This window comes from Mycetomoellerius zeteki, unplaced genomic scaffold (genome assembly GCF_001594055.1).
Source record: "Mycetomoellerius zeteki isolate Tzet28-1 unplaced genomic scaffold, Tzet1.0 scaffold426, whole genome shotgun sequence".
Lineage (NCBI taxonomy): Eukaryota > Metazoa > Arthropoda > Insecta > Hymenoptera > Formicidae > Mycetomoellerius > Mycetomoellerius zeteki.
In genome coordinates this window covers 701924-728156 of record NW_017257421.1, presented here as the reverse complement: position 1 = coordinate 728156, position 26233 = coordinate 701924, and the positions used below count along the sequence as shown (strand labels likewise).

Below are 26233 nucleotides of genomic sequence, written 5' to 3'. Positions count from 1 at the left end.
CGGCTTCTACAGACTCCCGACTCTGACTTGACTGCCAACTCTGACTGCCGACCCATAATGGACTAATAACAACAAATCAGTCTCATTATTATTGGTCCATTATAGGCCGGTAGTCAGAGTTGGCAGTCGAGTCAGAGTCAGGAGCCTGTAGTGTGATTACGGCTTTAAGATGATGTGAGAACTTAAGGCCAGTATTCATAGTCGGTTCTTATTTTAAGACCGTCTTAAGTAATGTCTTAAGTCGCTAATACGGCCTTCTGATTGGTTCATGATTTCCTAAGACTGTACTTAAGACGGTCTTGAATATAAAATCTGGGGGTCGATCATGTATTTCGAAACGAGATGAAAATTACAAAAATGAGCAAATTCACTAGTTATTGACCAATTAAGTTATGAGTATTCTAGTGAATTTGCTCACTTTTGTAATTTTCACATTATTTCGAGATATATAATCGACCCCCTGACTATGAATACCGCCCTAAAGGTGCATTCACATGCAAGCGTCAAGTGTCAAGCAGCGGAAGCAACAACCAATCAGCTGGACGATACGGGCAGTGGTGTAAAAAATCGCCTCGTTGATTGGTTGCTGCTTCCGCTGCTTGATGCTTGCATGTGAATGCACCTTAAGTCTAATATATTTTGTTACAACACAATATAATTAAATAAACAAAACTTTCTAAAAAAATGAGTTCGAATGTTTTAAATCATTGAAATTTTACAATATTCATTTTGAAATGTAATTTTTATTCAATAATTGATTGTAAGGAAATAAAAATATGTTATTTCTTTTTTTCTTTTATTTCCGCTAAAAATATATACAATTGTTTCACACCCTGATAAAAATTTATGAACTATCGACCTAAAGACACGAAATGTCGCATGGCAAGAAGCGACAGTGTAGTATCCAATCAAATTTTCGCTCTTACAGAAAAGCGGTTCGTACACATCAGAATACGTAGTGATTTGACAAAGAGGTTAAAATCAGATGTTCGAGTCGAATTTTTATCTTCAGAAAAATCTATGAAAATATATATTGAAAGGCGAAACTGAAATATTGTGAGGTAAATAAATTGCGAATTATTGTTTAAAATGACTGAAAATATCATAGAAGATTGTTGTTGCGCGATTAATCAGGCTCATCATTTGTTGATGAATTAAAATAATAAAGTATAAGTGAGAAATTTATTTATTATTGTGTGTTATTAATTGCGATTTGTCACAGATGAATCCTGTGTTACGCACGATCCGAGCTTGCGTCCGCTCTGTGAGACACGCCAGTACTCTACCCTCAGAAGCAGTAATATTTACGGAGGACGATCGCATGGTTGTCTGCTGGCATCCGGAGAAGACGTTTCCATACGAGTGTTCCTTACCTCTGCCCGAAGAAAAGCCCGACTTTTCCGTACTGCGTATCGGAGACAAAGAAGTTGCTGAGATGTTTAGGAGGAAGAAGGCATATCAGGTTGTGGAAGAATTGGCGAAAGTCACGTATACTACCAAACACAAATGGTATCCTAGGAAGAGAGACATAAAAGCAAAAGACACAGAACCTGACAGGCCATACTTGTAACATTTGACAAGAATCCGAAACGTTTCTTGGTGAAAAAGTACTGTATTTAATTCACTTTACATATGTAGTTATATTCTGCAAAACGTATATTAATAAATGTACAAAAATAATTGTTATACCTGTCTGTATAAATAATTGCTTACATATATGCTTAATGTGTTTTCCTTTCCTTTTAAGAATTTAAATACGATATCACTTAAGATGATTGCGCGTTTTTTATGTTATAAATTAAATAAATATATATTTTTATCAGACAATATTAGATATATATTATTTTAATGTTTTACTTAATTTTCTCTCTTAACTCGAAGCACTGATCTTGCACCGAACGTTTATTGTATTAAAAATATTTTATACACATTTCTATATATTATTTACTTTATCAAATTGCACATAATTACATATTTTGCAAACTTTTAATTAATAAAAATACTATATCGTCACATTTATATCTGTGTATCAAAAAATTAATGTACAATACATTTATATCTATATAGATAAAGTCTAGCGCGCAATATTCAAATCGATTTGTTATATTACATCTACCTTACTTTGCTTATGTTATAAATGGGAAGGGAAAAGCTGACTCTCTCCCTCGTGCATAAAAATTTGTAAAGCTTTGTATAATAAGTATCTACCAAATTTCTGTTTTTGTTGCATGCTCCACGTTGCCGCAATACCATAGTATTCCCCACCTTTAGAGTTTCCTAGATATTCTTTTCCTATCGCATCTATCATGGCAGCTTCTCTTGTGTAAGCCTCTACTGGGATAATATTTTGAAAAACATGCAAACAAATCACGCCGCAATCGTTGTCCCATATATCGAGAATGCAATTGATTTTTCTATTTGTACTGTTACCACCACCCACCCACGTCTTGAAAGCGTCGTAGAGATGAGCAAAAGGTCTGGAACGTTTGCCTTTACCAATATAAAATATAGCGTTAAGAAAGATTGACCAAGCTTCTGATTCTGTAAAATGAACACTGCGATTTGGCAGATCCTGCGTTATACGCGGGTCTAGCAGCAGATATGTGAAAGATGTTTTTGATGTGCCTTCACGCCATCTTCGAGATGGATTTGGCGATGCAAATTCTTGAAATACTTCCTTCTCCAGGCTTTTATAGGTATCCAGATGATTTAACCAAGCTCCAAACTCTAAATAAGATTTGATTTTGTTTAGCTTTGAGATCTGATTTTTTGGAGAATTCTGCAGATTTGGTATGGACGAAGCAGAATTGGCATCCCTGATATTTCTTAAACGTAAAAGACGTTTTTGATAGAGCTGTCTAGTTGTATTAGTGATTGGACCAGGTTGATCGCCAAACTGTCTGAGTTCCTGTCTAAGAGCAACATCATCGATAAACAGTATTTCTTCTGGTAAATTTTGAGAAGTGGATGTACTTGAAACACCTATAATAGATAAATTATTTTTTAATTCTATCGATATAATAATCCTATATTTAACAATGACATTAAAATTATTTGTAGCTTACCAGACATTTTGCTTCTAACATCATATTCACTATTAGAACTGAAAAATTGATAATTTTTTGCATGTAAATTACGAGTCTTTTTTATATTCATATTTAAATCTTCATTTAATAATTTCTTAGTATCACAAGCAACACAATCTACGAAATTTTCCTTATGCAACGAATCAGATTCAGTTGTACATGTATTCAATTGATAGTTTCAATTGAATACATCAGATTCAATTGTACAATATATTTTATATTAGTATCCATTGGTTTTTCCAGTAAGTTTGATAAGATAAATTTCTTATCTTTTTCTTTGCAGAGGTGCGATATGATTCAATAATTCAACTTAATATAGATTGTAAAGTAAAAATAAAAATTGTAATTGTAAACTCACTTAAATGGAGTAACACAAAGTCGCCGTTCTAATAAAATTACACCTTCTTCTGGATCTTCATATTTATATTCTTGAGTACTGACGTATGAAAGCAGAGACCTAAAATTCATAACAATCAAGTAATTGTTCTTTCAGTGATATCGTTTTTAAAATATACTGTGCTGTACTCACGAATCATTTTGAGCATTACACACATCTAACTCTTTTGCTTTTAGTAAACCTTCTGTTCCCTTAGAATCGATACTTCTTGAAGAATATGATTTTTGAGAGCCCAGTACATAAATCTTTTTCTTACATTGGACAGGTAAATTCGTAGCAGGCAGTGAATCATTTTCTATAGGCGATTTATATAACGGAGATAAGTGAAATCTATCACCATACCAATTTTTTGCATGTAAATTACAAGTCTTGCTTATATTCATATTTAAATCTTCATTTAATAATTTCTTAGTATCACAATCAACGCAATCTACGAAATTTTCCTTATGCAACGAATCAGATTCAGTTGTACATGTAGATTTTATATTAGTATCTACTGGTTTTTCCAGTGCTTTATCAATAAGAAAATTTTTTCTGATTGTTATAAATTCAGTGTTTATTTCATTATTTCCAGACTTGATATATTTTTTATTATTGCTAAAATTGCTAATAGGTTCGTTCTCTTTCTCAATTTGATCAAAACTGCTATTTGTATCTAAGAGATTTACGTCACTGTTATTATCGGTTACATCAGTCTCGTCGTATCTTTCTTCATCCAATTTTACTGCCAAATTACTTTTATGTTGATTTTGTCGTTCTATTTTTATAGGTTTGTTAAAATTTAATAATGAATGTTCACTACTCGTATCTAGAATATCGTAGCGAGTTGTATCAGCTATCTCAGAAAAAATTGTTTTATTTAAATCAATTGGCTTTAATATATTATTAGAAATAAATTCATCAGAAGTGATATCGCTATCATATCGATAAGGTTCATATCTTTTTCGGCCAGAATGAAACTTGTATATCAATCGTTTCTTTCTTCTTGGTGTTGATTGAGCTATATGTTTTTTATACCAATTACGTTCAGGATATTGTATCTCAGTTTTGTACTTTTTGAATACATTCGGTGAATCTTCATGTGACGTCTTTGTTAGATTTTTCTTCCTCGTACAAACCGGTGTAAAATTAGGCGATTTGCTAACAACAGAATCATTACAAATATGCGACGGTGTTAATGGAAATCTACAAGCATTTCTTCTCTTTCTATGACTAGGTGTATTAAAGTTTGGTGACATGCTGATGATGGAATTATCCAATATACGAGTTGGTGTTAAAGAAATTTTGTCGGAGATATGTTTGCATTTGATCTTGGAAGTGTTTTGTCTATTATACTTTGAATATTGTTTTCTCATATTTGTGCTAGGTTTTAAAATATCTTTACTATTCTTTGTTTTACGTGGAGAATTCTTTGATTTTTTATGATATTTATAGCGTGCACCTACACCTTTCATTAAATGCAGTCTGTTATAAAATGGCGTGTCAGAATTGCTCGTTGTAATACTGCTTTCCTCTTGTTTATTTGTTTTACTGTGCAAGGTCTCGTTAATAGTGCAACTACTTGTTAACGATGACGAGAGATGATTAATGATTTGACTGACAAGGCACTTTTCTTTCTGCATGACATCGGAAAGATATAGATTTGCAAAATCAAAATCGAGATCGACAAATGAGCAATTTGGCATTTCTTTCTTACCAGTCCGCAAAAAATTATTCTGTATTTTAGCAGTTGGTGCATGATTAATACTAGAGGAGCATCCATCTAAATTATTTGATAATTTGCACTTAGTTTCAATAGCAGCACATACATCTGGTGTATGACTTGAGTCTACGATCATCGAGGAAGAGTTTTGCTTATAATTGGAAGAATTGGTAAGCTCACTGTTCTGTTCCATATCATCTTCATCTAATACCGTATCTTTCGACGCAACGTATTCGGCGATTACATCCCCATTAGTAACTAAAACTTTGTCTGCAATATTAAGAGCAAAGATAATAAATAGTAATTTAAAATTATCTATGAATCAAGTGAGTGTAGAGATTACTTACCAAGCATCATATTGTACTTTGGTTTGTCATCCTCGTTTTGAGTACTCTCACAATAATTTGCAAGCATCGTTACAACATTAAAATATTTTCCGTCGAAGGCATAGTGAAATGGACTTCGTCCATCGTTATCCAAACATAACGGATCACCACCATTTGCCAGAAGTAACTGCAATATGTTTACTCTGCCCCAAGCTGCCGCTACATGAACCGGAGTCATTCCGTCATTTGATCTAAGAATATATTGCACTTGTTGCACTTGCGTTTGCATAAATATAAAGGATCATTGTATTGTAATTTAGATTATACCTCACATTAGGATTGCCACCGTGACGTAGGAATAGTTTAGTCACTTCTTCTGCGAATTCTTCCGAATCATTGCCGATAACTAAGTGAAACGGAGTAACTCCGTGTATTGGAATCAAGATATTAGGATCCGCATCTTTATTTAGCAAAAGGGTTGCAACTTGCCTAAGAAAAGATTTTTCAAATTAAATCATCTGCAATAAATTTTACTCCCATCTGCAATCTGGGCCTTTTTTTACTGTTCTGGACTTTAAAAAAATGTGGAAAAATTCAGGTTTGCTTTTCAATTTCTCCATTACGTGACCAAATAGGTAGTTTCTTAACTCAAATGTTAAAATCTTTATTTAATAAAAATTAAAATTTGAACAGAAATGCAGAAATTTGAGAATGAAATTTTGCTTACGTAAAAAAAATTCAGATTACAAACAGAGGGTTGATAATCTTTTAATGTTTTCTTAAGAAGTTCAAAGGAAATATAATTATGGAAATTTATATATCTAACAATTATTTTATACCTTATATTATTGTCCTCAAGTCCGTCGCAGAGGGATGAAGCCAAAAATAAGCCACCTTTAGTTTTTGGAGTCGACAACATTATTTCGTTCGAAGTGTCCAATTGTACATAGTAATATCCGTCAAGATACTTTCCGCATAACAGAACGCAAGTGCGATAGTCGTTTGCTTTTCTTATATTATTCCATTACACACAATAACATACAACATAGCAAAGTGGAGTAACAATACCGGCGATTATCGGTCGAACAACGTAAATTCGTTCGCTACTTTCGAGTCGCTCCAAACAAATCGAGATTCAAACTTTCGTGTAACAAAAACATTGACGGTGAATTTGGAGAAGGCTATAAATACAGGACGTTGCAAGTTCATTACGCATCTTTTAAGTGCTTTTAACTGACAATGAGTCGTAGTCGTAGGTCAACATACAATGTTTTGACATCGATGAGACGCTATTAAAGATCACCAACCTTGGACAAATTTTCGTCCTCACAAAAAGAACCCCAAGGGGCTGGAGGTAATTGAAGAACGCTGACATTATCGACAATTGATATAAATTTGCGATTATATTTTAATATAAATATTTGGCTAATACACACACATTATTAAATTCATGATTTTTTAATATACATATAAATGCTCCATAAATAAATATGCAAACTTGTAATGCTATGTCTTATATATTGCAAAATTATCTTTTTTTTCTCTCTGCAGTTATCATCTTTATTGATAATCAAACTTGGACGATAATATTAAAATCACAATTTTTAAATAAAAATGATTAAACAGAAATGGAAAAATCGAGTATGATAGAGTTTTAAATACATATGCATGTCTACGAAACTAATAAATTATAAAGTTATATTATCAGTTTCTTACTCTTAATCACTTGTGCAGCTGCGTATATGCACTTTACTATACAGGGTGAGGAAAAAGTCCAGGACCGGTTAAATATCTCAAAAACACAGCACTTTTGGGAAAAATGATTTAGACAAAAGTTGTAGGGTTTAAAAAGTTCTATTTACTGATCACATTTGTTTGACCTTGGGTGGAATAGCCAAGGTCAGGTCAAGGTCGTATCGATTTTTTTAAACGGGACACCCTATTTTTTATTCCAGAATTTAATAGTCGATGTCAAGAGCTTTTTAAAACACTACAATAAAATTTATTTTCGTTAAATACTTTTCAAGTTATGAAGCCATCTTTTGTCTGAATCAAAATATACCTTTATCCACGTGCAAAAATTTAAAATATTCGCCACTTTAAAATTTCCTTCGGTTTCTTTTCCAAATAATGTTTAATAATATCAAATATGACTACGATAAAATGAAGGAAATTAATATTAAAAGTTTTGTTGCTTTTTTACTGAAAGTTTAATGCTTTTATGACGGAGGTTTAACTTAATTGGATGTATTCTGCGTGAACTGGAAAATGATACAACGCCGAGTTTGTTGCTTATACGCTACCACTATTTATTATTGTATATGCTCAAATATGATAAACATGTAACAACTGCCAATACAAGTTGTACTTAAGCTATTCTTATTTACAGTTAATTAAAATTATTTTAAAAGCCAAAATAGATTATACATATAGATTAGATCTAAAAGAAATGTAAGATATACTTCAATAGGAATAGATTCGGCATAAATAGTAGGTTACGTTAAAATATCAATTGGATGACAAGTAATGTACAAAGATTATGTCAAAATGGAGTATCGCATTTGCTACGGACGTTTCGGTGCAAATGTCTCGTGCGCGCGACTTGGTGTTATGCATTAAATTACATATATGAAAGTGCGCGGGTGAGAAAGTAAACGAAACCATTGAGCATAGTCCTTATACATCTTGTCCCTTATCTCTTACGATCATTAGATCCACTGCGACGAGAACGAGATCGACGGCTGTGACTACCACTGCGGGAACGTTTTGATCTGAAATAAGAAAAATATCGAATACATTGTTAGATGATAAGTCTGTTCTTTACAGCTAAACTTCTTCATCCTTCCTCTTGTTCTTTTCATGTTGAAGAGAGCAACAAATTCAGTTAAAAAGAACAGATCTCATGGGAGATTTGCACTTTGAAAATTTTGCCAATTTTAATTCACTCAGATTTGAAAGAGGAACGATGATCTACATTTTCAACTCGTTACTATGCGCCAAAAAAAATGCAACTCTTTTTTAATCACTATTATGTCTGCTGACATAATGTGACACAGTGATTGCAATTAAAGGAAATCATATCGAATAAATCTTTAATAGAATAAAATATTTGTGTTATAATCAAATTTGCTCCCATCCACTCACTTTATTTAACTAAACCGACAACTGAAGTGTTAGTATGAGAGTCGCATTTTTTTTGGCGCATACTGTACAATCAGAAAGAGATGAAGTCCACAAACCTTCTTCCACGACTGCGACTGCGAGATCGTGACTTTCTCCTACCGCCATCCCTGCGTTCCCGGTCCCGATCACGCTCACGATCGCGATCGCGATCGCGGTCACGATCACGATCGCGATCGCGATCGCGATCACGGTCACGGTCACGGTCGCGATCGCGGTCACGGTCACGGTCCCGATCGCGGTCACGGTCGCGGTCTCTATCGCGGTCGCGATCCCTGTAGCCCAATCCTCCGCGGTTCCTGTCTCTATCGCGGTCTTTGTCGCGGTCCTCTCTGTCTCTATCCCGTCTTCTGTCGAGCAGAGATTCACGTTTCTCCTTACGCCTCTCCTCGACGGTTTTTTGAAGTTCAGCAAGTTTCTCACGGATTTTGATAAAACCGAGATGCAGTTTCCCACCAAAGTGATCCGCCAGTCGTCTGTCGTTATCGTGTATGCCAAGGTATGCGCTGCAAACTTCGCACACTCTCAGTTTCTGTTGCTGATAACTTGACGCCGGCATGCTGTTTCGATACTCCTGTTCCGCTTCATTCTTCTTTTTGCGCAGCTCGTCGATCTCGCCCATTAGTTTCATCGACTCCTCGACAAAGCCCTCTTCGCCGAGTTGTTCGGCTTTGGCTAATTTCTTACCGATCTCCTCGGCGAGCACGTGGACGTTGTTCGCCTTCGCCGCCACCTCCGCGCTCAGTTCCTCCTGCGTCTCCGCCAGTCGCTGCTTGGCTTGTTCCGTACGACGATCGCAATCGGCGATGAAGTTTTGGAGATGTTCCATGGCCTGAAAATTCAAAAAAGTCACGTTAAAATTCGTTTAATCGAAATTTTAAAATTTCTCGATGATAATAAATTATCGAATGCAAATTGTGAACGGGATAAGTTTCCTCTGCAAAATAATATTCAGGGATGGGAGACTTTTGACTTTTCTGAGTGTCGAGTACTAATCATCCAAACGAGGAGGGGAGTGATTTTAAAATAACACGAATATTTTATTTCTTTTGTTGTGTGTGCGAAATATATTTCTATACATATACATCCTAACCAAGTACTGTTTTTTGTCAATCACTCAAAATTTTTTTAAATTTTTCAAAAATTCACACATTTTTTTTAAACATTCCGAATTCTAGAGTTCAACACCCACAAGAGCTCTGAGTATGGAAAGTTCCATACCCTCCATAAGGAAGTCTCCGTCTATGATAGCATTTATTTGTTTTGTTTAGTCTACATGCGAAGTCATAACTGTTTAGTTTAGAGAATATTCTAATGGTCACTCTGTACAATAATATTGAGCGTTTAACCCTCCGTCAGCAATGTGAAATTTTCACTTTTTACCCGCAATCTGGGTTTTCGAACATTAATGCAGATTTTTATATTATAATATGATTCCGAACTATACAAATCTGAAAAAATTCTTGTATACTTATGAAAGCATTAACAAGTTTTTCCTATCATAGAAGTTGGATTGTATTTTACTTTTCAAATTTATTTATAATCAGAATTCACAATAAAAAAAATCGACTGTGTCTGTCTTTAAAGTCCAACATTTCCGGTAAAGGGTTAACATTAAAACGATGCGATAAAATTAATACTCACATCAATGTCATAGAAGTGATCCTTCTTCTTTTGCGCGGCCTCGTAGTCAGCCCGTAGGGCCAAGTCGTGAATCTGGGGGCATTCTCCCAGGTCCATGCGCTACGATTTACAAACCAAATCATGATTAGATTTACGGTTCCTTCGTTCGTACGTGGGCCTTATAGATTCTATACGTTATACGAGTTAGAAACCCTTCCCAACATTGCGTATTAACGAGATAACTTCTTACTTGACAAGAATATAACGTACTTGGTCGCGGTACCGCGACTGGAAAATAGCACGAATCAATAATCTAGGAGAGAGACATAGATGATACGACAAAAATTCTGAGCTTACATCGCCTATATCCGTAGGATAAGACGGTCCAATATATTTTCTTACATTTTTTTGTTCTTTTCATTCTTTTTACGTGAACTCACGGAAACGTAAGTTCGTCTTCCTGTACAGGCTAGGATAGAACGTACAATAATGAAGCGATCGAGATCGTCAGGCGATCTAGAATCGCGTGTAAAAGTAGAAATGCAGTTTGTACAGATAAATAGTTTGTTGTTTTCACTTACAGGGTGGCAACAGTTCTCCGCCTGACACGAGAATGCGATGGCAATGAAGCTATAATCAGCACACACCTTAAGTTTCATAATGTTCACTTTTTTCTACGAAAGAGAACTTACAGCCTATAATGGTTTAATATACTATTTTACGTACGGCACGAACCGTGTCTTATCTTGGCTGCTAAACGAATTTTTAGAAAAAAAAACGGATTCAATACGTACACATCCAATGGTTGAAGGAAATTTTTCTAATGGAACTGGCGCTTGTTGTACTAATCCGCCTAATCACACGTCTCTCTGCGTCATGCCACCTCTCATATTTTCTCTTGCCGAGACATATTTGGATGTTGCAAATTGCCAAAGATATTAATAAATATTCACGCGAATAAATCCAAAGAACTTTGCTAAAAATCTGTTTAATCGTTGCGGTTGTATTTAATAAGACTGCGTTCCATAATTTAAAAAAAAAAAAAAATCTCCATTAATCTCAAAATCTACACCAATTCGCGCAGCAGTGCGAATGACATAAAATTTTTCTTTGTTTTTGCATTTTTAGAACGGAATTGAAAACGGAGAAAAATCCTCCCTCATGAATCGCGCGAAGAATGAAACCGACAGCGATTGAATGTCGTATAGTACTTGGCAATTCGCAAATCTTTTACTTACAGATCACTGCTTCATTTCCTGCACCCATACTTCCACAGGATGATATATATTTTCTCACACACATTCTCAAAGTAAACTTCTCATTCCTACCTGCCGTAAACGGCATTATTAGTAAGAAGCGACATTAAGACATCGTCTCATGAATCAGCATGACGCTACTCACCGACTCACTGTTTACAGGCCTTTTCGAGGGGATTCTGGGAATTTATTCTTTCGGCATATTACTCAGCCTCACAACCGTGTGGAAAATCGGTAGAGGGGCTGAGATAACCGCCCGCCTTTACGTCACTCGTTATCGAATTAATATATATATATATAGATATGTATATAGATATAGATATAGATATGCATATATATATGTATATCTAGCACTTGAATTATGGTAAAGGTAAATCAAATTGTAGGTGTAATACGTACGTCCTCTTCTCGTTTTCAGTACTTACAGTAACGCGCGTGTGAGAGTGACAAGTACAACACGGACATATGAGCGGACAATACTCGCAACAATATTGTACAATGGATCTGATTGGAATTGCTTTTTCCAGAGACTCTGGAAATAGAACTGTAGTTACGTTGACATTAGTGGGTCTGCATATTTCTCGTTCGAGCGATTGCCGTTAGTATTTTTTCGTGTTTTTTTTTAAATGTTTTTTTTACGTTCTGCCTTCGTTTGCTCTCTAATATCGTGTTATCGATATTTTTTAATGGTTCTCATTATGGAAATCATATCGCGAGACCTTCAGGAGTGTTTGCTATCTCTCGCCGTTACGTTCCAATACATTCTCATAAATTTCACGACATAATATACGATCTGATCCCATCTAAATGATTTTTTTTTATTTCGCAAAATGTCACATTCTAAAAGCGTCAGGTATTTTTATGTTTATTATGTTAGAAAGTTGAACTGCTAGTATGCGTAATCTGTGTTAACTACTTTATATTTGCCAGTTATACCGTACGATGAATTGTACTTCATCATTTGAATTTGAATACAATTTAAGTTGATTGAGGATAAAGGCGACATTCCGAGAATGAAGCACATTCTTTTACATTCGAGCTCGAAGAGAATTTAATTAAAATCTTTGAGGAGAAATGAAAACGAGGAATACAGATTGATGAAATAAAAAGAAATAATTCATTTATTCCGAAAGAAATAGAAAGGAAAAAATTAATCAGAGATAATGAATTTATTCGAGATGAAATTAACTGCCAACTTCAGACTGTCCTTATTTCCGTGATAAAGAATTGTTATCCAATATAAGAAAACTTGATGAAGTTTTCAACATTTACACGCGTGCAAATATTATTTATACCAAATAAAATTATGTATACAAAATAAATTCTAATATCTGCAGATGGCATTGAGAGTTAAAGATTAAAAAGCAACTAAGCTTAGATCGAGCATTTTTCTGCAGATAAAGAAATTTTTCTAGTAGCTGCCTGACAATGAAAGACAGAAAGAGAAAAAGCGAGAGAATAAAGGAGAGAGAGAGAGCGCATAAAGTGAAATAGAACTTTTAAAATGTCTATCATGGAGACTATAAAAAGTTTATAATAGAAACAACTTGACATTATTATTCCAATAGAGAGGCATGTTTGCATATATTGGAACATCGATCCCTTTTGTTATAAACTCGAGACATCAGAGAAGTGGTTCAAGCAGCTACGTGTAGGAGAATGCGATGAGAGAGAGAGAGAGAGAGAGAGAGAGAGAGAGAGAGAGAGAGAGAGAGAAAGAGATAGCAAACACCCCTGTGATCAATTCCCACAAGATGACACTGAAATGCGCGAAGCAGTACTATAGAACATTAATTATAGTTCGTTCATATATCATTAATCCCGCGTATGCTGTAACTGATAAGTAAAAGTGTTGCTCGATCGACCGCATATATGCAGAATGTGTGATTGCGTCTTGATTTCAAGTCACCACAGTCAGCTGCCCGATATCACTGCGATTAGGATTGCAGTATTTTCAGTACACGTTAGATATATGTATTGTATATATATACATGGATCCACAACGCGACGTTCTGGGGAATAGAACAGGCAAAACTGGGTTCCGCGGTCTGGAAAAAGAAAAACGACATGAACGTAAATGCGATATTTTTGCGCGCTTTAACTTCCAGGCCGCACCAAGTACATTTGACTGTTCTAAGCCAGAGAATCTACGTGTATGTGTGTGTGTACAATAGTACGATTAAAAAACGCCTGCCCCGTGTTGCACTTCGACGGTATCCAGTGTGAATTGATCGTAATCAATTCTTGAGGTACGTGTCGGATAAATAAGGCGAAACGCTTCCCATTCTCCGGCGCTTTTCCCTTTTTATTTAAATTCGCTTATTAAATCCTACAAATGACGTTCTTACGATCTACGGATACTTAATGTCTATGTATGGTACTGAGCAGTGAGCACACCGATTGGCACAGATGAAGAAGAAAAAGCGCTAACAAATGGAATGTTCATGATGAATCTATCTCATCTATCTATTCTAAGTTCGTCTAAATTCTATGGGTGAATAATAATTTAAAAAAAAAAAAAATAAAAATGCTCTTCAGCTTCTACATTCGAAACAGCTAATCAGTATTCTACATACATTCGTCTATTTGATTTTAAATGAAGGTGTACCTTTGTACAATGCAAAGGGATATTCTAATTGTGTAACATATGTATGTGTGACACACAGTACTAAACAAGTCAGTGTGCATACGAGTTCACGACCGTGGCAATAAAGCAGAATACAGACCTTCATTATCAATTTATTACCCTTTATACTAAAATGGATTTGATCACGGTCCGACTCACTGGACAGCAAATAGCGCAATCAGGGAAAATGAGGCAAATTAGGGAGAAATGATGTAATGATCTGGCGAACAAATTTAATCTTTACAGTTGGATTGTGAAATATACATACGTAACAGCAAAAGGCAGCATAAATTCCAAAATTTGTCAAGACAAAAAAATGGTTTTGATTACCTCAAGAAAAATTATTCTTATTTATTTTTCTATTTGTAAATCTACTAACTTATTAATTGTTTCGTATTTATACTATTTAAACAAGAATAATACTATTTATGTTTGTGCACACAGACTGTTTGATGACCATTATGATTAAGTGTATGGATATGTAAGAAGTAATTGAATATTAACGCTTTTTAATTGAATATTCAACTATTAATTAGAGCCTCTATTCTTGGAAAAAAAAACGTATACGAAAGACTAGGGATATACTATAGTATTTCCTTAGTTTTTTGTATGTGTTTCTTTTCAAGAATAGGGGCCCAAACATTATTAAAATTATGATTACACGATTCCATATGCTGTATTCTATTGACTTTACTATCAACATCTATTAATATAGTACTAGCAAAATACAGTAAATTACTTTCATAGAAATAATAAAATGTATTATTACCACTTTTATCATTTTTACATATTATTTATGATATTATATATTTCCGCTTGTTAAAATATTTAAAAATTAAAAAACAAGGATTAAAAATTAGTAAAAAATTGTCTCCCCAATCAGCACATAAAATTAAAAAAATATTTTTAAACGTTTATTTCATATTTTTACATTAAATAAATATTTAAAGAATATTTTTTAAATATTTTTTTAATGTTGTGTGCTGATTAGGTTTACTTTTTGTATTCATATTATTATTGCATACTAATGTTGTAATTAATAATGCTACATTAATTCTCGAGGTGATGGATGGCTCTGTATGAGAATGATTGACTAAAGCAGCTTTTACTCTATAAATTTTAAAGAATTTATAGATTTTAAAAAAAAAGGACTCAATTTTCTATCTTTAGGAGTTAGTATTCCACCAATGAAGATTTATTTTAATCTCAATTTAATTTACTATTTACCTTTTTAATTCTCAGAATTATTAAAAAAAAATTCTCATAATCATTCTATTCTCAAAATTATTTAAATGGTGAAATCTTGTAGTGAGATTTTACTTTTCAGAGTGAGATTTTCATTCTAAAAATTAGAGAGTAAACGCTGAATATTATTGTCATCATTTGATATAATATTGATGTCCTCTTTAAACAATTCAAAACAAATAATCTCGAGGCTCAATGCAGCCTCCAGACGATCAATAATATTGTGCAATAATATGGATCATCTAGGAGCCGCTTTATAGTCAGCAAGTCCCGGGTTCAGAATTTACCGACCCTCATCTCATATATGCCTCGAGTTAAGAGGTTGATTGAAAAATTAAAGGTTGTAAGAGTGTGAAGAAGTATATGAGATGGCAATGATAATCAGTTTCGGGAACCCGTATCATCAATAAAATATAAATAATATATCGGCTAAAAAAATGTAGGTTGAGCAAATAGATCGTGCAATCAATGTAAACAGAATTTATGAAATAACATTTAAAAAATAAATCCAGAGGAGACAAAAAGTAACTACAATCTATTACTTTCTGTCTGCATCGGAGATGAAAGTTATCAGCAAAAATCTGTATGTATGTTGTGTATGTTTATATATGTGTTTATATATGTGTATATATGTATGTGTGTATATATATATATATGTACAGGATGCATTTATTCTCTGCGCATAGTGCCAACGGTGTGTCATTCGTGTTTGAATTCGCTGCATTGCGGAATATTATACTCACCGTCGACGAGAGGATTTCATGGGGACAGCAGGCCAGCAAAAAACTCTTGCAGACCTTCGAGTCGGAGTATTTCACTTGAAATTTGTTATTTTCACCTGTAAACAAGCTCAGAATTAACGGCGACGGTTTGACATCGGGGAGATATGCGTATATAGGAGTAGGGTGCTACATTGTTAACAAGTATGGCCGGCGATCTCGCGCTTTTCAACCTCTCGGACCCACACTCGTCTCGTTATCACTCACTCCGCGAGCCACATGCCGCTGTAACGATGTAACAAGCGAGATAATGTATGTACCATTTCGTCCTGTGCCCATTAACTGGTCGAGCATAGCTCGCATCTGGTCGTGCGCCGTCATTTTTCGTGTAGGTCGGTGTGTACAACCTCTCAAATGCACGACACACAGCTCAAGTACTTAAATCCAAAGTATATCGTGTAGCCACGCCATCCGACGATACGATAATACACACACACACACACACATCACACACACACACACACATGCGCGCGTAGCACACCTTGCGGAACTTTAGGGACAGAGGGCTTCTTCAGCCCGATCGCCGCGCCGCGTTCAACGACTACAGCGCCACCGCGCAGTCAACGGCCGCGTTTCCATTGGCTGTCCGACGTGCCGATTGGCTGTCCCGCGCGGGACTTTTGGACGGCGCGACTCGTCTCGGCCAATACGATCGTTCGGCGAGCACGCTGAAGTTGCTGCGAAACATTCGCCTTCTGATTGGCTATCGAATAGAGAATCGACGTCACAGGCGATCTATCGATCGATGCGTCCGCCATTTTGTCGGCAGAAGGGGGCAGGAAATTTTTAATAGATTGTAATAGATGTAATACGAATCAATCGCGGTCATTTTAGACCGATTGTATCAATTTTTCTCGCTAATTATATTGTAACATTTGGTTGAAGTGTTTGAAATAAAGAATTATTCTCGAAAGAAAACAAGAAATACCTTTTTCCTATTCTACCTTATTTTGTTTGTTATTCCATGTGCAAAAATATTGTTGATAAAATTATTTATAAAAATTGTTAAGATTTAACTCACGCAGATTTATGATTCTTTCAAGTTTTAATAATAGATAAAGAGAGAGAGAGAGGAGAGAGCGTCCACAGGATTTACGCCGACAAAGTTCCAACGGTATTTAAACCAGGGGTTGCACAGCGACTTCGAACACGTTGGAGTGCAATGACCGGCGGCCCCCCTCGAGAGTTTAAATCAAATTATACACTTCCGTGTACAATATCCAACATTAAAACTTACACTTCCACGACTATTATAATCGCAACATTGTCTGCAGTAAATGTAAATATTTTCCTAAATTATAAAATCTTTAAATTACAAATATAGTCTCTATAACAATTATAGAAAAATCAGGGTTTTAAAATAAGCTTTCCTCATCTCTCGTGCATTTATTGAAATTATAATGTAAAATTAAGTATTTTCAGCATTTTGATAATTTTACATATTTATTATTTGTAATTCTTAAAGCCCGTACATACACTATTAAATTCATAATGTCAAATTATATCCACTTTGAATTATTTTTATATAAATTTTTATAGTTTTTAATAATTTTTATAAATCGTTACAGTTTCTACAATATGTCGTTAATTTGACTAAAGCAATGAAGTTAAACAATTTAATCTAAGAAAGTTAAATAATTTGTCTCAAATGTAGTTTATTATTTATTATATGCGAAAGTTATATGGACAATGTTTACCTTGAAACTAATTTATATTTTTTCAGAAATGGATTGATTTATATTTTGACACACAAGGAAGTTAAAAATAACAAAATGTTATTTAACTCAAAGGATTGGATTGCTCTTTTGATATCTAACGTACGCGTTCAACGCGACGTTTTCGTTTGTCTTTTCGTTAATCGGGCAAAACTGAATCGTACGTAGTTAGCGTATTGCATAATAGTTTCCGAAAATTTCTCAAGTCGAGCTGAGCGACAGTCGCGAGCTGCGCGCAGCAACCGCATGCAGAAAAGAGAGACGGAGCAACCGGTAGCGGAGGTGGTGGCGACGGTGGTGGCAGTGGTAGAGGTACCAGGACTCCGCGCTCTCGATCGTGACCTGAGAGCGAGCGAGTAAATGCGGCGAGTAAACGTAAAAGCGAGACCGAGGAATTAACCGGCGCGGAGGAGGTGGAGGCGGAGGAAGAGGGAAAGACCTCGGTACCATGAGCGAAAGCAAGAGAAGGCTGGAGAAGCGCGGCGAAGACGAAATAGTAGGTGGATAAAGAGGAGGTGATGGCGGTGAAGGAGGAGATGGAGGAGGAGGAGGAGGAGAAAAAGAAGAAGGAGGAGAAGGTGGTAGCGACGACGTCGATGGTGGTAGGAGAACCAGCCTCCAGTCCATCCACGTGTTCAGTGTAGTTGCGCGTTATGACCCGGATGTTAGATCGTAGCCGCAGTTTCGCGAGAACCTGCCGACCCGGATGTCCCCCCGCTCGTTGTTTACCAGTGATCGACCACTAATGTCTTCCTGGCTACCAAAATATGTTCAATCGGTAAGTTACGTCCGCGGTCCAGCACCCTCCTCATCGCCGTCGTCTTCACTGGAGTTGTCGCCCCATACCTCGGCAAGGATGATCACCGACTCCTCTGAATGCATAAGATTCGTCGCGAATCCTCCGTGGTCCAATCGAGGATTCGAAGATCCAGGCGAATTTTCTATTTTGAATTATTCTGCCTCGAATTCGGATCCCAGAGAGCAATTATTTGTCCAAAATGCAGACACAAAACGTCCTGAAGACATCATTAAGAGGTCTGTCAGACATCTTGAATCCCCTTTTTAGATTTGCGTGTTGTCTGGGATACATATAGAAAAAGTGAAAAACGTTTCAGTCGTATCATTGTAAAATGTAAAATCATATTCTTGAATGTTAAGAGAGTGTATCAGAATTGTTTTAGATCTTTTAGAGTTCAAAAACCCTTTGAAAAACACAATTAGACACCATTGTGACCCAACTGGACTAGGAAAGCAGTGAAAAAAAACGTTGAACCACGAGAGGTAGATTTCTACTTTTCGATATCCGACTGGAAAAACTAATAAAAATGACGTTAATTATAAGAAATTGAATGGAGAACAAAAACCGCTGATCCTCGAGTTGATTCGGGGGTGAGTTCTCCCTTATGACCGCCGAGATGCGCGGCGGACGTTTCAGAGGACTCGGGACATTCCTTGCTGAAGTACGAGATGTCACGATTCCGGGGGATGTTGAAGTGAACAGTGGGTGGCCGCCAACAGTTTGACGAAATAAATACCGGAACGAATATACGCGACGCGCGTTGTACGGCGCGACACGCACGTGCGTATCGCACGCGCGTGCCGCGGCAAATGACGGTAACGTCAGCGTGTGCTTGAAGGATAGATGCGAGCAAGTCTACGAAAGGCGCCAGCAAACTTCGAAGGGACCTGATAAACGCCGAAATCGCGAATCTACGTGACTTACTGCCGTTACCGCCCTCGACACGCCAGAGGCTTTCCCAGCTGCAGCTTATGGCCTTGGTCTGCGTATTCCTGCGAAAAGCCAACTACTTTCAGCAAGGTACGGCGAACAGAGAATTTGCTCACGCCTTTAAATCTTGAAGCTCTCTACCTTCTTCGTATCTCGAAGTCACGAGCGACATCTCTCTCGTCAGCAAGTTTTTATTTGGAAAAAATAAAAGATTCAATTCGTATAAATGTCGAAGCGACATGTGATATTTACCGAAGTTCTAAGCTGTTCTGAGCTGTATGGAAAAATATTGAAATGCCACATAGAAAGAATTTTGCTGAAGCATTTAAAAAATTAAATAGATATAGAGATGATACAGAGATGAAAATAATTTTGTTGGATCATCAAAGTAATTATATAGGAAAATCAAGCAATGCTGCAAAAAGTTTTAACATTTTAGCAACTAGTTCGAACGTTTTGTATAATTATTTTGATAGACAAAATTATTTACAGATATATATCTAGCTAAATTTTTAAATACTTTAACAAAACTGTTCTTTCCGCTGAATAATCACTGTTGAATGCGATATTTTATTTTTTATACTTCTTACTTTCTTAAATTTGTTGTTTTAACATAGTTGTAAAAAAATTACTAACGTTAAGTATCAAATTTTCATTATATCGCTGATAATCAATAATAGGATGAATTGAATATTAACGTTGGATATAAATTTAATATCGATTTCAGTACAACTATTATTATTAGAATTATTAATGTTGAATTATTAATTCAAATGTTCGGCTTACTTGCGTTTAATATCGAGGAAATTGAATTAATACGCGCGTCGCGTCACACCAAGTTACAACTTGTTACTCCATAAAATAAAGAACAGCGATAAAGCGAGTCCATCGGCGTATCTCGCGATTACTATATCTTTACAGTAATTCACATCCATCGTCCGAGACTTCAATGCCGGCAAGCGCTCGTGCCATGCAATTCCCCACGTCTCTACTCTGATATTTCACCGAGCGCATTGGTACTCGAGCGTACTGTTGCCGTACATAATGACCGGGATACATTGTATAGACCGTCAAATGCACCAAGTTAATGCTATTGTTGTTTAAAGATTAATAAATTTCCATCTTATACGTAGAAATTCTTTTAAATTCTGACGAGCAATTCTCGATTAAGCATAATTAGGCATAAGCAACGAGCATAAAAATTGTATTGACCGTCAAACACGGCAGATTGTTTGTTGCCTAAAGGTTATTAATAAATTTCTTACACGTAAAAATGCTCTTAAATTCTGACGAGAGATTCTAAACATAAGGCATTCTAAAAATAGGCATAAGTAACAAACACAATAATTCTTGCAATCACTATTGATAGCAACGTCTGCTTCATTTGTTACTATACCTACTTTAAAAAATATGCATGAGAGATTAAAATCATTTGGAAATTATATTTTAACTGAAGAATTTTTGAGTTATCTCAGTAATGCAATGCAAGAAAATTTACTATTAATTTCGATAAGAACCACTCGATGAAAAGTGATTGAAAAGCTTTTGATAAAAATAGGGATGAAACTTCATCGAGACACCGTTAGTGTTTTATAATTTGGTATTAGTCTCGATGAAGAAAAAAAGGGAGCATCGTTTTGTAAAAAGTAACGAGAAAACATGTAAAAGCGGAGATAACAAAATGTTGTGATTCTGAATTTTATCTGTCCGACACAGAAAGCGCTCGTTATTATTGATATTCGAGGAATGTTTGGTCGTCCTTGCATTATCGATTAAACGCTTCAACCCGAGATATTTGCTGAATTTGGAGAATCCGCTTTCGCGGTCCTCAATCTCTCCTCGCCTCGTAGGCTGTAATCGGCTGGTGACCCGCTCAAACGATCCGCGCAAAAGAGAATTTCTATTCGGTTGCGGGAGTCGGCCGGGTAACCCGGCTGTAAGCTTCTCGTAGACACAGGGAGAGACGGCGGGGAACGTGGTATCCCGGTGGGTACCAACAACGAAGAGAGACTCGCAGGAGAGAGGACAGGAGAGGAGAGGAGAGGAAAGGAGAGAAGAGGAGTGGCGAGGCGAGGCGAGGCGAGCGCAAAGCAAAGCGAAGCGAAGCGATGCAAGAAGGCAAGATCGGCCGGCGCGCGTTCAAACTCAGCGGAGTCTAAGCGCGAGTTCCGGGTGATCCGCTGACCTGTCGGCCTTTGCAACAACACTCTCACGCTCCTGTAACCCACACTCCTCCTCCCCGCATCGCGTCCCCCTCTCTCTGTCTCTCTCTCTCTCTCTGTCTCTCTCTCTCTCTCTCTCTCTCTCTCTCTCTCGCTCTCTCTCTCTCTCGCTCCCTCTTTCTCTCTATCATTCCTCTGCCACCCGCGCTACAGCTTCCCTTCCTCTCGCGCGTTCTTCTCCGTTCTCCTCTCTGGTCTCCTTGCCCCCTAACCTCCCCCTTTCTAACCGTCTCACTCTTTCTCTTTCTCTCCCTCTTTTACTCTCTCGCGCTCATTGTCTCGCGATATCGGGGTACTATAGTCCCATGTAGCGCCGTTAGTAAACGCTGCCGTGCTGCATTAGCATACGCATTTTTCCTCACCCTTCTCTTTCTCTTCTTCGTCCCGCGGTGCATACCTTTTTCCCCTCTTTACTTTTTCGGGGAAGCCCCGTGCGAGGAGGGTGGCAAGCGCGCGAGTAATCGCGTGAAAAAATACGAGATTGAAATGGACCTCTCTCTCCCTCTTTCCCCCCCAATCTCTCTCTCTCTTTCTTTCTTTCCAGTCCGTTGGAAGCCCGCGCGTGCCCCGAGACTATCGCACGTGATTAAGAGAACTCGAGACACAATGAAGCGTAAGAACAACATGCGAAGAACGAGGAATCGATATGCTATCTATGAAAATTTAACATAAGAGAAATACCTAAAAATTGCATATTTGAAAAATATCGATTTTTATTAGAATTCCGATAAAAGGTAGCATTCTAATGACCTCGGATCGACGATACCTTCCAACCGATTTTGCTGAAGTATTTAAAATTTTAGTTCGATACAGATCTGAAAATAATTTTGTTGGATCATCAAAATAATTACACGAGAATGTCAAACATGATAAGCAACGGTGCAGTTTTGACATAGAAACCAGTTGAGGGTCCTATATAATTATTTTGATGATCCAGCAAAATTATTTTCAGGTCTGCAAGGAGCTAAGTTTTTAAATGTTTCAGCAAAATCAGTCTTTCTGTGTAATCTTCCAGTTATATTCTTCGCATTTTCTCAGATTTGCGTTTACACTTCTAGGATAAAAGGCATAACTTTTACAGTTCGCGATAGACAGGCTTTATCAAGTGCACTTGTACGTTTCTACGTTGTATAAAATAAAAATAGAAGTATAACGATGCTCGCCTATCGCCCTCTTGCCGACTGTAAACCCACATTGTAATAATACGTATATACACTGATAGCGATTTATCTTTTCTTTCCCTGACGTAATGTGTTATTTTGGTTCTTCAATAAATATTATAATGGAATATATAATATTAATCTGTTTGTTCTTTTAAACATCATATTTTATCTCGACCGCCTTTATTCTTTTATTTTTCCGTTTCAGCATTGAAAAACTGCCCGTCCGAGTCCTCAAATATTCCAACACCTAACATAGGATTTTCAAAAGTAATTATTTTAAATTTATTTATATCAATCACTTATGATTGTTTTTTTACGCGTAATCGTATTTTTTTTATTTATTCATTATTTACCATAAATCTATGAGATACAGATCATGTATCTTTTCCAGGCGATGTCCGGCTTCATTATGATGATGACGCAGCAGGGTAAATTGTTATACATATCAGAAAATGCGGCGGATTATCTCGGGCATTCTATGGTAATTTGGTAAAAAAAATAAGCAATACCGTTTATATGGAAAGAACAATTTTGCTGAAGTATCTAGAAATTTAGCTTGATACAGATCTTAAAATAATTTTATTAAACTACCAAAATAATTAAAATTAAATAAAAGAAATCCTGTTTTTCGGTCGAAACAGATCTTAGTACATAAATATTTATGTGTGAATTTATATACATATATTTGATTCTACAAATAGCGCGCTGAAATTTTTTTCGGTCTTGAAACGCAATCATGAACAATACCAGAGGAGTATAATATCACTTATTAAATGGACAAGCGATTCAATAATTTTTGATACTAATAAGCATCTTTTTAATATTCTGATTAATAATTTGATGTTAATGAGAATCTGTAAATAATTTATTGCGAAAAATATTGCCTCAGCTAAAATAATTATGTAGGAAACTTAAACGTGATCAACAATGTTGTAAAAAATTTTTACATTCTAGCAACCAGCTTGAGTGTCCTACATAATCATTTTGATTCAACAAATTTATTTTAAGATTTGTACTTAGCTAAATTTTTAGATACTTGAGCAAAACTGTTCCTTCCATATAAATGTTTCGTGTTAGCAAGATGAACGTTGCATTTGAGACGAATCGTGATAAGACGAAAGATTTCCAGGAGGATTTGCTCATTCACGGAGACAGCGTGTACGATGTGATCGACAAGCAGGATCATATGGTCGTGCAAAATCAATTATCCCGAAACAGTCCCATTCCCAGCGACCGGAGACTATTTCTGTGTCGAATCAACGTATCGAGAAATTCTCGGAGGCAGTTACGGTTCGGCGATCAAAAGGTGATTAAAACTCGCCGATTAACTTTAAGATATCATTTATTTTTCGCAGATACCGCGTATTATTTCCTTCTGTTCATAGGTAATTCTCGTGGAGGGTCACTTTCTGCCGTTCGTTCCCGTTTGCAATCGTAACGAGTTCGTTTTTCTGGCGTCCTGTACCCCGGTGGTCTTGCCGGAGACTCGAGAGAGCATCGTCCAGGGTGCGACGAATATCTTCACCACGATTCATTCGATGGACATGAAGTACTTGCATATCGATAAAACGTAATATATATAATTCGCCATTTAATTAATTTTTAAAATTACAGGATTTTGTCGAAATTCAGCTTTTCTTTTTTCGTAGCGCGGAAAGTCATCTGGAGTATACGCGAGCTGAGCTGATCAACGTATCGTGGTACAATCTACTTCATTGGGATTCTATAAGGACCGCCTATTGCAAGCATCAAACTGGTAATTGCTGTCTACGAAAAATCCTCTTGATAATAATCCAAACAACACACAAAAGTTAAAAAAAATCAAAATTCTTAAATAACTTCATTTTGATTCCTAACGTCAATAAACAGTCAAATTTTTGTAATAAAAAGTTATCATTTTGACTTTCTCTTAACTAATTGTTTTCTTTGGGAAAGAAAATGAAAATGTTTCTACAGGCAATTGCTGTATAGTTTTGAAACAAAATTCTGACACTTTTTTCTGTATTCTAAATTGTTCTCTCTTTTTAATTTGATTTTAGTCATTCAATCTGATCAGGAGCGATCCACCACCGCTTTACTGAAACTACAAAGTCGCTCCGGGAGGTGGTTCTGGGTTCATTGCGTGCTGCAAGTCAAAGACACTTCCGACGAGTGTCAGCATCCTATAATTGTTTGCACGAATCAAGTACTCACGTACGTTTATAATTGTTATATCATTTTCTTGAATTTTCTACTAAATATAACGAAATTTTATATTAATTTAATTTAATCGGTAATATTATTTAAAATAGTTTTTATAGAAGAGCGGTTTTTTAGAGCGGTTTTGCTAAAGTATCTAAAAATTTACTAGATCTGAAAATAAATTTTGTTAGACTATCAAAATAATTATGTAGGACGCTCGAACTAATTGCTAGAATGCCAATATTTTTTGCAGGATTGCTCATCACATTTGAATTTCCTACATAAGTATTTTGACAATCCGACAAAATTTCTTTTCAAATCTGTATCTATCTATAAATTTTTAGATAGCTTAGCAAAATCATTCTTTAATTCCATATATATATCGCACAATATACAATAATTACAGCGATAAAGAGGCAGAGGTAATGCGCTCCAGTTCATGGCTATACCAATATTCGTCTCAAACGAAGTTCACTTACGGACTCTGCCCCAGCGGCCAAGGTCGCGGCACCGTTTATCCCTCCACAGGATCCGTTACCAATCAAGCCCAAGAATACGTTCGGACATATTCCAACGATACCGACGCCCAGCTCTCACCATCTCTACATTCGGACCGGTCCGAGACGGAGTCGCATGGTGCCTCGAAAATCGCGCAGTCGACAGACTATCCCAACAGGCGGCTTCTGCGAGATGACGCGGAGCCAGTGGATATGTCTATAAGCGGCGCGGAGCAGCACGAGGGTAGAGGCGTTCAGGGTACGATCTCTGGTCATCAACAACATATCCTGGATGACGCGGTCAGATATCACCATAAGCAGTATCACAAGAGCTCGCTACATCTGGCCGGATATCGGGCGAAATTCGCGCAATGTCACAGCACGCAATACTCCAGCGGCTGCGCGGATGTGTTGTCGGTACCCAGCACCAAGTATTACCTTACCGACCTCGACCGGGACTACTGTTGTGGTACGGAACGGAGCGGTTTGTTGTTGCACAAGCGGCT

At 36.4% G+C, this 26233-nt stretch overlaps 4 protein-coding genes across 6 annotated transcripts in view; 2 read left to right on the top strand and 2 right to left on the bottom strand.

Moving 5' to 3' along the window:
- Window positions 1-933: 933 nt before the first annotated feature.
- Window positions 934-1673, top strand: mRpL42 (mitochondrial ribosomal protein L42). Of its 2 annotated transcripts, none has more exons than XM_018454105.1 (2): window positions 934-1037; window positions 1221-1673. In XM_018454105.1, exon 2 carries the CDS (start codon window positions 1223-1225, stop codon window positions 1568-1570), a length of 348 nt encoding a protein of 115 aa, XP_018309607.1. In that variant the 5' UTR covers window positions 934-1037; window positions 1221-1222; the 3' UTR covers window positions 1571-1673. The 2 variants fall into 2 exon arrangements, with proteins under 2 accessions (XP_018309607.1, XP_018309606.1); XM_018454104.1 differs by having other exon boundaries at window positions 934-1061; window positions 1223-1673.
- Window positions 1674-2083: 410 nt separating this feature from the next.
- LOC108726492 (uncharacterized) lies at window positions 2084-6726 on the bottom strand. Its single transcript, XM_018454093.1, has 7 exons — window positions 6351-6726; window positions 5839-6000; window positions 5533-5762; window positions 3616-5455; window positions 3445-3543; window positions 3066-3103; window positions 2084-2982 (listed from the first exon to the last, which is right to left on the bottom strand). The coding sequence occupies exons 1-7, from the start codon at window positions 6428-6430 to the stop codon at window positions 2132-2134; spliced, it is 3300 nt and encodes a 1099-aa protein (XP_018309595.1). The 5' UTR covers window positions 6431-6726; the 3' UTR covers window positions 2084-2131.
- A 981-nt stretch (window positions 6727-7707) lies between these two features.
- On the bottom strand, window positions 7708-16629 carry LOC108726550 (putative RNA-binding protein Luc7-like 2). 2 transcript variants are annotated; one of them, XM_018454197.1, is made up of 5 exons: window positions 16481-16629; window positions 16185-16279; window positions 10336-10434; window positions 8751-9523; window positions 7708-8282 (listed from the first exon to the last, which is right to left on the bottom strand). In XM_018454197.1, exons 1-5 carry the CDS (start codon window positions 16539-16541, stop codon window positions 8204-8206), a joined length of 1107 nt encoding a protein of 368 aa, XP_018309699.1. In that variant the 5' UTR covers window positions 16542-16629; the 3' UTR covers window positions 7708-8203. The 2 variants fall into 2 exon arrangements, with proteins under 2 accessions (XP_018309699.1, XP_018309700.1); XM_018454198.1 differs by lacking the exon at window positions 16481-16629 and having other exon boundaries at window positions 10336-12114; window positions 16185-16262.
- A 1945-nt stretch (window positions 16630-18574) lies between these two features.
- dysf (neuronal PAS domain protein dysfusion) overlaps window positions 18575-26233 on the top strand; it is an 8168-nt gene continuing 509 nt past the window's right edge. Inside the window, 9 exon segments of the mRNA XM_018454099.1 lie at window positions 18575-18713; window positions 19573-19754; window positions 23255-23316; window positions 23441-23530; window positions 24179-24355; window positions 24435-24619; window positions 24699-24805; window positions 25089-25242; window positions 25637-26233. The exon segment at window positions 25637-26233 is cut by the window's right edge and continues 45 nt beyond it. Of these exon segments, the coding sequence (XP_018309601.1) occupies window positions 18703-18713; window positions 19573-19754; window positions 23255-23316; window positions 23441-23530; window positions 24179-24355; window positions 24435-24619; window positions 24699-24805; window positions 25089-25242; window positions 25637-26233 (1565 nt within the window). The 5' untranslated portion in view covers window positions 18575-18702.

Bases quoted from the DNA above. Each gene is read 5' to 3' on its own strand.
- LOC108726550 (XM_018454197.1), bottom strand. From the start codon at position 16,541: ATGACGGCGCACGACCAGATGCGAGCTATGCTCGACCAGTTAATGGGC. The intron at 16,280-16,480 runs GTACATACATTA...GCTTGTTTACAG, and splicing joins AATGGGCACAGGACGAAATG to GTGAAAATAACAAATTTCAA. The intron at 10,435-16,184 runs GTGAGTATAATA...TGTAAATCGTAG, and splicing joins ATGAAATCCTCTCGTCGACG to CGCATGGACCTGGGAGAATG.
- mRpL42 (XM_018454105.1), top strand. From the start codon at position 1,223: ATGAATCCTGTGTTACGCACGATCCGAGCTTGCGTCCGCTCTGTGAGA.
- LOC108726492 (XM_018454093.1), bottom strand. From the start codon at position 6,430: ATGTTGTCGACTCCAAAAACTAAAGGTGGCTTATTTTTGGCTTCATCC. The intron at 5,456-5,532 runs GTAAGTAATCTC...TTAATATTGCAG, and splicing joins AAAGTACAATATGATGCTTG to ACAAAGTTTTAGTTACTAAT. The intron at 3,544-3,615 runs GTGAGTACAGCA...TATGAATTTTAG, and splicing joins TGTAATGCTCAAAATGATTC to GTCTCTGCTTTCATACGTCA.